Genomic DNA, 13,800 nt, shown 5'->3' on the forward strand with positions numbered 1-13,800 from the left:
CATTTTACAGATGGGAAGGTCCAATGATGGAACTGACTTGCTTAAAAACACAGAAATTGGAAGTGGCAGAGTCAGGATAGGAACCTCAGACCTCCTGACTCCAAATCCAGGGATCATTTTATTACATCATGCAGTCTTTCATTCTGATGGCATAGAGTCTAGGCAGAGCTAAACACAGGTTCAGTGGCTTCACCTGTACTGGGACTTTTTAAGGCCTGCTGGGCAGTTTTCAGTTTCAAAAAGTACCCAGTTACCTTGTTTCTTTATTGGAGTCCTGGGCAAGCTTTACCAGGATTCGAATCAGCGTGTCAGTACTGTCCCTCGTCCCTGACAGTAGTTTCTCAGCCCCGATCTGCTCTACGACATTGCATAGGTGCTCAGCGGTGCATTTTCGGACTAGTGGGTTTCTGTGGCTGGAAGAAAGCACAGAATGGCCAGGGGTGTCAGCTCAGGGAGGGACACCCAGACCTAAGGAAAGAGGACCAGTAAAGCCAAATCACTAGGACTCAGATTCAAAGGCATTTCATGTCAGTGACCTAAACCCTGAGAAGGTACAGGATAAGCTGTTCATGGGGCTCCAGGGAGCCTAGAGCATGGATAGAAAGAGAACTGTCCATTCCTGACCAAAGGCTGGGAGTGCTGACGCTAGCAGGCATGAAAGAAAGAGGCAGGAAGCAGGAGGCAGGAAGGCAGGAAGGAAAGCAGGAAGGAAGGCAGAAAGGAAGGCAGGAAGGAAGGCAGGAAGGAAGGCAGGAAGGAAGGCAGGAAGGAAGGAAGGAAGGAAGGAAGGAAGGAAGGAAGGAAGGAAGGAAGGAAGGAAGGAAGGAAGGAAGGAAGGAAGGAAGACAGTGTTGTCTGGCTGCCAGAACTACCAAAAAACTCAGCTCTTCCTTCATTTCCTCCAGAGCTCTAAGCCCAATACACCATTCTGCTTCTGGGTCCAAAACCCATTTATCACCTGACACCAAATGGTGCTTTCTCTCCAAAGGCTCCCCTAGAAACCTGACCTTGATTCTTCTCGGCAAAGGGAGTACCACACCAGTGCGATCAATTTCTCCCAAGGTGGAAAAACAGTGATAATTAATCTACAGACTGACATAAAGTCACCAATCTGCAGCAATCTGAAATAGGACTCCAGATTAGCACATTATTGCAAGACAGCCAATCTACGGCTAGATACAGTCAAATCTGTAGATGGATTATGAGAAGCATGCAAGCTGATACAAGACCACCCCCTGCAGGTCTTAGACAAGATCACTGATCTGCAGAATGATGCAAGATCTCAGATGTGTAGGGTTGGTGCAACCGCCTAAGAGGTGATTCTCACAAATCTATGGGATTAGATTCACAAGTGAAAATGGATTAGAAGATTTTATTTTAAATATTTAAATATTTTATATATATATGTTATATAAATATTAAAAAAAATATTTAAAAGAGGTAAACAAATCTGGCTGAAGAAATGCTAAGCAAGAAGTGGGTCCAGCTGGTAGGAAGAACAGAATCTGCCAGCTGATGTATCAGAATTTGCTTGATTTCACTCCTCACTGGCCTAGATTTCATCAGAAAGAAACATCTCCTCCTCTGGGAGAGGAAGAGGAGGGACAAACCCTCTTCAGGTTTGTCTCCCTTTGGTGCCTATTACTGCAATCCACAGGTGCCCCCAGCCAGCCTGCTTCATTAAAATAACAAGGTGCCTCCTCTCTCCTTTCTGCCCAAGGGCTTGGTGCCTGCACACATGCATTTCATCCAGAAGACCTAAACTCCCATTAGCTTTTTAATCTCTCAGCATCCCTGTCACACAGGCTAACTGTGGGGGAGAACAGGCAAGAATGGGAATGAGGGGGAAGCTTTCCCACCCAAGGAGAACCGGCTTCCCTCACAGGGAGCCACAGCATGTCAACCCTAACCCTATATGATTAGGGTGCCTTATCATCCTTCTCCATATCTCCTCTCCTTTTCTACTCTCTCTTCCCTCAAGCCCTCCTCTTCTGAAATTATCCTCTCTTTCTACCCCATCCCATCCCATCTAAACCGTTTAGTTAATACACACAAAAATGTGGTACATAAAACAGGGGATTACCTTTCCATATCCTGCTCATCCATTCCCCCCCTTTCCTTCTACTTGTCTCCTCATTCCTCTCACCCCTAAGCGCCATTCTTCCTGTGTCCTCAGCTCTCTAGATCTCATGTTTTCCCTCCTCCCACCCCCAAATGACAGCCAAATACATACTGTACACCCCCCGTTGTGAGAGCTGCCAGGGATCTGGAAGGAGTCACATTTTCCACCATGGCTCCCAGGGACCGGTCAGCAGCTGTTTGGATAAATTCGCTGGTGTCCCCCATCTTCTGGAGCAAACATCGGGCGACTTCCTCCGCTTCTGGGTCCATGTTCTTCTTCATGGTACAAAACAGGTCTCCCAGTGTGCTGATGGCCAGGCGGGACACCTTGGAACGGAGATTGGTAACCTTTGGGGGAGACAGAAAGAGGAGCCCCTCAGCAGGGATGATGGAATGGCAGGAAGAACTATAAAATTCCCAATGAGAGGTGGGAACCAACTTCCCAGACCCTTCTGGGTCTTACCCAGGAGTGCATCACTTTTCACACAATGCTGAGACCAGAAAAGCTGGATGGAGGGCAGGCGTAAAGAACTAAACTCAGGATAATGGAGTAAATAAAAAAGACAGACACTGAAGGCTGGAGGACATTCTATACATAGGGAGTAAAGTGAGACGGGCAGAATTCAAATCCAGGTCTTTTGACTCCAAGCTCAGTGCTCTTCCCAACACTCCACACTGCCTCTAAACCCAGGTCTCTGCTTAACACATTAGGTTACTTTTGAATGTAGGCTCCTTGAGGATTGGGCTGTTTTATTTTTGCCTTTTTATCCCCAGGACCTGTTGTGCGTGGCATGTAATAGGTGCTTAATAAATGCTAGTTGTTAGACTGACTGATTGAATTACACCTCAAGATTCTGATATCATCACAATAGATACTGCATATCAAAGTCTTCTGAGGAAAATGGGTTGAGAATAATGAAGGGGCCTTGGCCAGGGTCACACAGTGTATTAAGGGAAAGGAGATTGTCTGGGAAGATTATACTATAATTCAAGCATGAGATTATTCAACAATAGACTTCATCCAACAATCTCTATCAAGCACCTACTATGTGCAATGTACATAAGTTTTATCTGATGGCTGTGTGGATGAGGAGGGGGGGAAGGGCAACCAATGCAAGAAATCCGCAGAAGGAATCCATTCAACAATCATCCCAGACCATAGCAGAGATTTCATATACATTGGACAGCTACAGCCAGTGTGGGAAGAGGGTTGGGAAGGGAGAGAGAGAGAGGATGAAAAATACTGCTCATGGGCTGGTTGCCCAGTGAGCACCAGCTTGCTCACCTCCCTCATCACTGCCAAGGAAACGTCATGCAGTCTCTCTGCAAGGACCTCAGAGTGACAGATGGCCAGGCGTCTGATGCTCAACAGACCTTTCTGTTTCATCTGCCTAAGAAGCAAGCCCCAGGGATCCAGGTCACAAAGGCAGAAGGGAGAATCATTCATTCCATCATAGACCCAAGAGGACTCCCAAAGGCCTGAACAGCACCACCTAGACGGTGCCCCCCGGTGCTGTCTCACCTCCAAAGCTGCCCAGATCACACCCCACAAAGCCTGTGCATACAGCTAGCATGCATGTCACCAAATTGTAACAGTCGTGGCCTCGAAGTGGAGGTTTCTTCTTTGTATCAATCACTCATTATGATATAAAAATCAGGCTAATACTTCCTGGAGCAAAAACCCACTATGAAACAACCGGCTTTACTGCAATTGTGCTTATATCACATTCCCTGGAATACAGTGAGGGATACCGCAATGTAACTGATGGACCTGACCACGAAACTCATTGTGCAAGTCCCCTCACAGGAGCAGGCATTAAAAGAAAGCTCAACTACACCATGCAGAACTTCACGGAGACTGCAGAGACCCCAGCAGGCCCCTAGTTTATTAGCCCAGGACTAGAATAAACTATAGTTTTGAAAGGAGGGAGACAGGGAGAGTAATAGAATTTGGAAGTTAAAATATTGTTTTAACATGTAGTTGGGGAAAAATAAATTTTTTTTAAATTAAAAAAAAACTCCTAGCAAATAAGGTCAAGTTTCTGGGTAAGTCCAAGTTCATTCCCCTCCACCCTTCATTCATGGGCACAGCACAGTAATGTCCTACATTGCAATTAATCTCCAGATGGTATAGGGGCCACTCCTGAATGTTGGAGATATTCAATAGTCATTGTACAGGCCACACAGGGGCAGGGGAACATGAGAGGGTAAAGGCACACAAGAGAAGGAAGGCAGGGTTGGTCCTCACCAGTCATTGCTTTCAAGCCATTGGAAGGCATTCATCAGTACTAGCTCTGGATTTGAGACAGGCCTTGGCTCTTTGGAGTTGTCTATCCGATCTTCTTCCTCCCATTCTGGAGAGCCCACTGTGAACACTGCAGGCAAGGAATTGGCTGGAAAAAAAGAAGGAAGGGAGCATGGAAGGAAGCAAAGGAGGATGGATGGAAGGAATGAAGGAAGAAGGGAAGAAAGGAAGGAAGGAAAGAGGAAAGGAAGAAAAGAAGGGGAAAAAGGAGTGAGGAAGGAAGGAAAGGAAGAGAAGAAATGAAGAGAAAAGCAATAGATAGCAGTTATACGGAGACCATTTGGTGAGCAAGACCAGAGATGGCAAACTTGAGGCCAGAAGGTTGCTTGCTACCAAGTGTAGCCTGAACCAGATTAAAATGTAATTGGGAAATAATTAACAAAAAAAATAAAAATATGGAAAAAAACATAAATAATGTTATTTTGTGGTTTCCTAAGTCAATATGTGGCTGGCTAGGATCCATTTCTATCTGAATTTGACACCACTGGATGAGACAATAATGAAACTAAGCTTCTTCACTTCCACAAGTGTCTTCTCACGGAGCTCACAGCTCCCCAGACCTCACCCACAGCATTGCCCCAAAGACACACAATAAGGTGGCATACCTAACATGGAGCAGGGAGGGGCTTCGATGAGAGCTGTGGGCAAAGCTGTCACTACCTGCAGGACTCCTGTTGGACCGAGGGAGGGAAATCAGCCTGCTGTCTATCTGATTGGGTGCCCTCCATCCTCAGGAGCCCTAACTTAAGGAGAATGTCCATTATTACATAGAGAAATGCTGGCTTGTGATAGGCTACCTGTGGTCATGTGACAGACAAGTCATTCTATGTATTTACAATCAACTCTTCATTATCTATGGTTGAGTGATGGTTAGCAGGGACTTGTGGATGAATTGCCATCAGAGCTGATATTCGTATTCTCACTGATAGAATCCCCTTAGCAGCTAAATTTTTGAATTAGTCTATTCTGTGACTGACACAGGTTGTACTGCAGTTTCTCTTCCAGATAAGACAGAGATCACCCCAGTCCATCTGTGCTTCACTGGATAGCACAAGGATTAATTAGATGGTGTCTGTGAACCCCCTTAAATCAAAGTGTTAGCAGTAAGACAAGTGTACTAAATCCTCGGCAACCCTGCCACCTGGGGTTATAACTTACAAAATCACAGTCCATCAAAGCATCCTAGAGGTCATTTGGTCCAATCCTTTCATTTTATAGCTTAGAAATGTGGAACCCAGAAAGGAGAGGGGATCTACTTAAGGGCACTTGAGCAAAGTGCTACTTGATCCAGATTGCATCCTAGGCCTAGTGAATCCAGGTCAAACTGTGACACTTCCCAGCACCTTCTCCATCATCAAGATCCAGTAACATTGGTGCCCATGTGGAGACAGCCTGATTTGAAAGCGCAAGATGGCACATGATCTGAGAGCTCTCACAAGATTTGAGTGTTGCTTAGGTTGCAAACAATATATAAACTACATTCATTATTCACTGGAGAGTTTTAGGTGAGATAAGAATGTCTGGTAAGATTTTATTAAAGTTTCTATTAGTTAGCCTCCCTTTGGTATTCATTCATTCATATAGCCCACAGAGTCAGCAGAAGTAACCACCACTGTTACCAGCTACCACCAGCACGACCACTTACAGTTATGGAGAACAAGAACATCAGGATGGGCTACCAAGACCTACTCTACCTCCTCTAATGCATCTTCTGAAATGCACAGGACTCAAAGCATTGACTCACTTTCCCCCAACCCCTACCCCACCACCCCCCACCCTATCTCCCCCTCTTCTAGAAGAAAGACTAGCGCTAATATAGGATAAGAGTTACTTCCAATGTTGTTCCAATACAAGTAGTCTTCACTCAACAAATCAGCCATCATGTATTAAGAATCTATTACATAGCAGGCTGGGATTAAGGTTTCCAGGAGAAAGAGCTACAATCTCATATAGTTAGATGATATTGCTCTGATGGCAGAAAGTGAAGAAGAATTGAGGAGGGTGAAAGAGGAGAGTATAAAAACCGGCTTGAAGCTTAACATCAAAAAAAAACTAAGATCTTGGCAACCAGTCCCATCACTTCCTGGCAAATAGAGTGAGGAAAAATGGAAGGAGTGTCAGATTTTACATTCTTGCACTTAAAGATCACTGCAGATGGTGACTGTGGCCATGAAATTAAGAGACACTTGCTCCTTGGAAGGAAAGCTCTGGCACATCTGGACAGCATACTAAAAAGCAGACATATCACCTTGCAAACAAAGGTCTCTTTAGTCAAAGCTATGGTTTTTCCAGCAGTGATATATGACTGTGAGAGTCAGCCTATAAGGAAAGCTGAGTGACATAGAATTGATGCTTTAAATTATGGTGCTAGAGAAGACTTTTGAGAATCCCATTGGACAGCAAGGAGATCAAATCAGTCGATACTTTAATAAATTCATTCAAGCTATTCACTGAAATACTGAATACTGAAGCTGAAGTTTAAATACTTTGGTCACATTGTGCCCTCCAGAATGCCTGTTCCACAGACAACAAATGTCCCTTCATCCTTAATCTTTTCTTCTCCCAATCCTTCCATCTATTAGCTATTATTAAAATCTTGGCTCACTGGTCAAGACGGGAAAGTTGGAATATTCTTTGCCCCTCATTGCCACTTTCAGGTTCTCTCCCTTCCTCCATCACTCAGTAACCTTTCTTTCTTTGAGGTCCATGCTATTCATATCTACCACTCAATCAAGATCCTGTAACTGTCTACTGACCCCCAGGTCACTCCCCTTCCTTCTTCAATGAATTCAATATATGGCTCACAAATTTTCTCTCCTCCCCAACTCCTACCCTCATGCTAGGGCACTTCAACATGCTAAATGACTCTCCCTCAAACACCCTAACCACTGAGTTCTTCAACCTACTCACTCCCCATGACAATTCCTCCACCTCCTCTACCTCAGCCATACACAAAGATGGCCATAGCCTCAATCTTGCAATCACTCATAAATGTACTACTTCCATGTTCAAGAATTCATAAATCCCTTTATCTGACCATAATCCATTTGCTTTTCACCTCTCCCTCTGCCTTCTCTTGCCAAACCCTACTCTTCATCTGCATTGTGACATCCAGTCCTTTGGCCCCTCAGTTCTCTTCCAGGCCATCTCTCCCGCACTAGCCACTCTCTCCTTTTTCTCCCATCTTGTTCTTTGGGGAACAAATTCAACTTTAAATTCTCCTCCTCTCTTGAGTCCCTAGCTTCCTTATCATTTTACCAATTGCAACCTACTGAGCCTCAGCCTTGGATCACTCCCACCATCCACAGTTTCATTTCTACACACGCTACTGAACAAAGATGGAGAAAAATCATGCAACTGTTCCGAATGGATCCACTACAAATTTATGTCACACAACCTCAGCTGGACCCCAAACACTATTTGCACACATAGCCAACTCCTTTCGCAGTTCACCATGGTTGCTAAACCCTTCACTGTCCAACTCTTATTTTTCACTCCCTTAGTCAACCTTTGGTGAAGGGGAGCAAAGAAACCAAGAACATCTTTGTGATGGACCAAAGGGTGCCAGTATGATGGTGGGAAAATGAAGGATGGTGTCCTGATGGAGGACCTGCAGTGCCCACATTCCTGGGACAATCAGGCTGAGCCTTACCTGACGCGTGGCGGGTGAATCGGGGTCCCTGGTGGACGACGGGGATACTGGGCAGCGAGGAACGGTTGGCTCGTTTCTTTAAGATAATGCCGAGGCTGGTTCTGCATGGGCTTCCGAACTTGGCGGAAACAGACAGGGATCCACTACCGTGGAGAGGAATGAGCCCTGTGAAGAGCAGAAAAAAATATGGGGGCTCAAGTATCACTGACTAGGGCAGCCTTTGCTGGGTGACCATGACAGACCTCTTAGCACATTGCCCAGCGCCTTAGAGATGGGCCCAGCAAGAGCCCGAGCCAGATGGAGCATATGGCAGTGGCACCTAAGCATTCTCTCAGGGATGACTCAATAGCCCTGATCCTCCAAGAGACAGGAACGTCCCCTCGGCCTGGTACGTGGAGGAGGACAGTCTCACTTCTGCGTGTCTTCATTCTAAAGGTCCTCAACTTTCTCTGTTGACCCACCCATCCAAATACTCTTTTACCTTCCTTGATCATGCTCCTGGAGGTCAGACTCTGGGACAGCAAGTCTCTCTCCTGCTGCCTCTCTTCTCTCTCCCTGACCCGCTGGAATAACTCCATTTCTTTCATTTGCTTCAGACGCATCTTCTCTTGGGCTGACTTGGCAATGGTCACCGGGATCTGTACGTATACAATGCAAACTTGAATTGTACCCCAAATATCTTGCCTAGCACCCTACTGGCATCCCTTTTGCCCCTAGAACTATATCAGTTTATAAAGAAAAAAGCATCCAATCATACCAGGCCCTCCCAGGACACATTTTTTTCCTGGTCCTTCTTTCTTGGCAGCTAACAAAATGACAGTGAGGGTGTGGTTTGTTTTCCACTAATACCCTATCTGAGCTTCTCTGGGACCCAGTTAGATTTGAACTCAGAGCTTGTCTCAGGGGTATCTAGGAAGCTGGACAGAACAAGCTACAAAAGGCTTAGTTTATACCCAGTCCAAAATTATACTTCTTACCCATTCATTTTGGTTTATTAGAATGAAAGGAAAGGGGTGGGCTCAATCAGGAAAGAGAAAAAGTGCTTCCTGTCCTTTACTGTATCATCCAGAACAGAGAAATAAAGGGAAAATGAAACCCAGAAAAGAAGAGCAATGTGTTCAAGGTTAGACTGCAAGTTGGGGCAGCTTTCAGCTCAAGGCATCATCCTGTTGGCCCCTGAGCCAGCTGCTCCTCAGCACAGTGGGTGAGGCAACTGGACTTGAGGTCAGGAAGATGAGGGTTCGAATCTCCCCTCTGGCCCTCATGGGCTGCATGACCTGCACACATCACCTAACTTCCCTCAGGCTCAATTTCCTCATCTCTAAAATGGAGTTAATAATTACACCTATCACACACAGTCATTGTGAGCATCAAATAAGACTGTCTATAAGGCACTTTGCAAACTTTATAGTGCTATATAACTGTCAGCTATTATGGCTGCAGCAAGAGGTGGTATTCTTTGATAACTGGGCAGTTGCTCAAATGACCTGGTTGTAGTTTATTTAAGTCCATCTGCCCTGACTTGCCACCCTTTCTCCTCTTTGAGTTAAGTAGTTCCTTCTACCTGATATCCCCACACTTCATTTATATATCACTTTTGGAACTGTTCTTTCTCTTTCCCTTTTGTCCCTTTTTCCATCCCCTACTTCCCACTCCCGGGAGCAATTTAATTCTCGGGTGACACCCTCCTCCAGTAAGGTTCAAACCACTGAGGAACAATGGGGCAACTGCAGGTCTGCACAGGTCCACTCTCCCCTTGTTTCTACTGCCTAGACTCATAGTTACTTTGAAATGAGTGTGTGTGTGTGCACGTGCGCACACGTGCGCGTGCGCACACACACACACACACACACACACAAACACCACCACCACCACCATCACCACTGGAATGAGAGTCAGTCACTGAACCAGCTTGTTGTCCTCTGGGATGGCCACCATCTCTGTGGTCCTCACACATACCCTGGGGCTGCTTTCTGGCCGGCCCACTTCTTTCAGCAATTGTTGGCTCTTCAGCTGTTTGTCTTTGTTGGCATGGCTGAAGGAGGGTGTCATCAATGGAGATGCAGTGTGGGACGAATGGACAGCAGACTTTGTGCCACCAGCTGGCGTGGCTCGGACAGGAGGGACTGTAGGCCTTGCCTCTGAAGAGTTAAGCACATTCTTGATGGCATTAAGACAGCCAGCATATTTGCTGAAACCAACTCTCCAGGCCATGGGACTAGCCCAGCTATTATTCCTAAAGCTCTCAGAACTTGTTCCTTCCGTCAAACACTTCTGATTGACTCGCCACACTACAAATTAGTCTTCAAGAACACTAATGCCAGGCACAAGATAAAGCCATGTGAGAAGCAACGTAATCAAGGCATTTCTTAATCTATGCATCAAGTCAGGAAAAGTGGAAGGATTTACTTGCCTTGTCATGTATGATAGAAGGAAAGATAAGGAAAGGGAAGAAGAGAGAAAAGGAGAGGGAGGGAGGGAAAGAAGGAAGATAACAGACATTTAGGAAGCACCTACAATGTTTAAGTCACCGTACAACTCAGACCCTGCCCTCGAGCAGCTTCCACCCAAAGGGAGGGGAAGACAAGTACGTGGAATACCTGTAGCAGGCACTTCAGAGTCACACAACACAGAACGTTAGAGCTGAAAGTAATCACAAAGGTCATCAGGCTGATCCCCTTCATTTTACAGATAAAGAAAGTGAAGCCTCACTTAAGTGACTTAACCAACATGGCACAACTGGTTAGTGTCAGAGCAGGCATCGGCACCCATCGGCTGCTCTGCCAGCACAGATGGCTTAATTCTCCTAGACATCAGTGAGCTGTGCTTTCTGTTTTCCATCCACATGAAGAAACGAGTTCTGGGAAATGCAAAAAGGTCGTTTATAAGGAATGGCATCATCTCAATTTTCAGGGAATTTTAGACCTAAAACCAGCTCCCAAAACTTTCTCATACTCCTCTTGTCTCTCTTACTTTGCAGAGGCAGCAGAGAGAGTGAAAAAAGCACTGCATGCCAGCTCCCGCATGTGTCGGCTGTGTTCTGTGACTCTGGGCAAGTGGCTTCATGGCTCTCAGCCTCAGTTTCCTCCTCGGGCAATAAGCATCTATTAAGCTCCTACTATGAGCCAGGCACTGTGCTAAGCACTTGATAGATGGTGTTTCATTTGATCCTCACAGCAACCTTGCAAGGTAGGTGCTGTTATTATCCCTGAACTACAGTTGAGGAAAGTGAGGCAGAGTTTAAGTGAGTTGTCCAGGGTCATAATGCTAATAAGTGTATAAGACCGAATTTGAACTCAGGTTTTCTAGAGCTCTATCCACTGAACCACCCAGCTACCTCATCTATAAAATGGAAATAATAACAGCACCTATCTAGTGGGGTGGCTGTGAGGTTCAATTTGCTTTACATACATGCTATATAAATGTTAATTATTATTATCGTTGTTAACATCTCTGTGCCTCAGTTTTCTCATCTGTAAAATGGTAATAATAATGCCCGGGCCAAAATGACAGCAATGTAAACAGAAAGAATAACGACAAAACCTGAAAACTGAATTATAATGCAATTATAGTGACCAAGCTTGTCTGAGAGGAGTTGAGAAAACGCACGTCTGTTTTTCCTTTGCAGAGGTGGAGGACTACAGGTTGGAATGTCTCATATACTGTCAGCCACAGTGGCTATGGTGGTTCTTTTTGCTATACTGGTTTTTCCCCCTCTTTCTTTTTAACCTTTGTTATAAGAAATGGCTTTCTCAGTAGGAAAGGGTGGGGGGCCCTGGGTGAGAGGGAGAAGGAATACCTTGGAAAGGAGATTATCTAAAAGAAAAATATATGGATCACAATAGGATATTTAAAATATCAGTAATACTTGAGTATTATTATCATAGGGTTGTGAGGACAATTTATAAACCGTTAAACTTGACTCTGTCAGTGTGAACCGTTGAGGATGCTGAGGGGCACCACACCAGAAGGCTAGGCTCTCACACTGGGGTAGCTAGGGCCTGAGTTGAGATGGGTGGGGAGCCAGGTTGCTGCAAAGGCCAAGCACGTCAGACAAGTTTTCCCCAGGCCTAGAACTTTCTGTCCTGAAATCAGGCACTCCCTGGCCAACAGCCACACCTGCTGAGCATAATTCAGGGGCTAAAATGAGCAGGCAGTTTTCAAAGGAAGAAAGCCAAGCTAGCAACAACCATATAAAAATGCTTCAAATCAGTAATAATTAGAGAAATGCAAATTAAAGTAAATTGGAAGTTCCACACATAAGATTGGCAAAGATGCTGTCACCCAAAAAATGACAAACGTTGGAAGGGCTGAGGGAAACAAGTGCTTTAATACACTGTTGGTAGAGCTGCGAACTAGTCCAGCTATTCTGGAAAGCAATTTGGAACCATGCCCCAAAAGTTACTAAACCATGCTTACCCTCTGACCCAGCAACACCACTACTAGGCCTGTTTACTGAAGAGATGATCACAGAAAGAGGGACAGGACCATACATATAAAAATATTTATGTGATCAAAGGGGGCTAAACTCCAGGAGAATCTGTCCTGGTTAATTCCAATCAGCAAAATAACTGCTTCCCCAAGGCCCTCCCCTCCCCCAGGAACACCCTAAGTATTATTTTGACCCTGCCAAAACTCTCTCCTTGGACCTGTTCTGACTTGGGCAACTCTGGCTGTGTGCATACCAACCCCTCCTGAAACCCAGTCTCTGTAGGCTTCTGGCTCACTCACTTCCCCACCCCTCCCAACCAATTAAATAAGATCTAACATCCATCCATCTCCTCTTGCCCTTTCCAGGCAACCCAAATCAGCATTTCAAATCAGAATTCTTGCTCATGTTATAAAAGATGCTCAACCCTCCGGTTCCTCCCCCTCTCCCTACCCAAATCCTCTCACCCGACTTCCTTCCCAGGATTGGTTTCATTCTCCTGACCTCTAATCATCGAGGGGGTCATTAAGCTTTGGGGTCTTCATAGAATGTCAAAGCTGTAAGGGACCTGAAACAACGTCTAGTTCACATCCCTCATTTGACAACTGAGAAAAGTTGAGGCCCAGAGAGGTTGTGACTTGCCCAAGTTGAGACAGTAGCAGAATTGTGTTTCCCATCTCCAAAACCACCATTCTTGCCACTATATGATGCTAGCTGCCTGGTAAGGATTTAACTGGAAAGTGCAATTTTCCCCATCTCCCACTGCCACCAACTTCCTCAAAGCTTTGTAGCCAAGAGTGCAAGACAGCAAATAAACAGAGGTAGGCATACCTACCCCTAGACTTGGGGGTCCTCTTCTGGGGACTGTTCTCCTGTACCAATCTTCAAAGAAATCAGAAAGGGGAAAAAAACCTTCTTAAAGCCATATAAAGGGAGAGCAAGCCAGAAATGTCCCTTCCAGGTGGAGGGTTGGTGAAGATAGCCTCTGGGAGTTCTATAAATTAAAGAGTGCCAGACCTTCTGGGGGATCTCCAGCCTGGTGTAAGCCGCCACCAACCTTGCATTCTCTGAACCTATCCCCATGCCATGCTTAGGCCACAATATAACTGCTTTTTGTTGGGTAAAGAGATGGAGCTGTGGAATTTCCTGGCTTCACATTTGCCTTCCCATGAGCCCTTCCAAACTAGAAGCAGTGTCTGTCCACAGGACTAGTAATGACACCTCCAACTGGCTCTACCTGTGTGCAAGCATGGTACTGAAGAACACAATTGGGACCCAAAACATGGATGGCCT

General features: G+C 45.5%; 1 protein-coding gene across 1 annotated transcript in view; it reads right to left on the reverse strand.

Annotated features, from left to right (window-relative positions):
- TOGARAM2 (TOG array regulator of axonemal microtubules 2) overlaps window positions 1-13,800 on the reverse strand; it is an 83,824-nt gene that overhangs the window by 52,425 nt on the left and 17,599 nt on the right. The window contains 8 exon segments of the mRNA XM_078149783.1: window positions 255-413; window positions 2,234-2,469; window positions 3,407-3,512; window positions 4,370-4,514; window positions 8,079-8,243; window positions 8,560-8,716; window positions 10,038-10,219; window positions 13,343-13,389. Of these exon segments, the coding sequence (XP_078005909.1) occupies window positions 255-413; window positions 2,234-2,469; window positions 3,407-3,512; window positions 4,370-4,514; window positions 8,079-8,243; window positions 8,560-8,716; window positions 10,038-10,219; window positions 13,343-13,389 (1,197 nt within the window).

Source organism: Phascolarctos cinereus, unplaced genomic scaffold, assembly GCF_003287225.1.
Source record: "Phascolarctos cinereus isolate Bilbo 61053 unplaced genomic scaffold, phaCin_HiC Scaffold_2;HRSCAF=192, whole genome shotgun sequence".
In the NCBI taxonomy this organism is placed as follows: Eukaryota; Metazoa; Chordata; class Mammalia; order Diprotodontia; family Phascolarctidae; genus Phascolarctos; species Phascolarctos cinereus.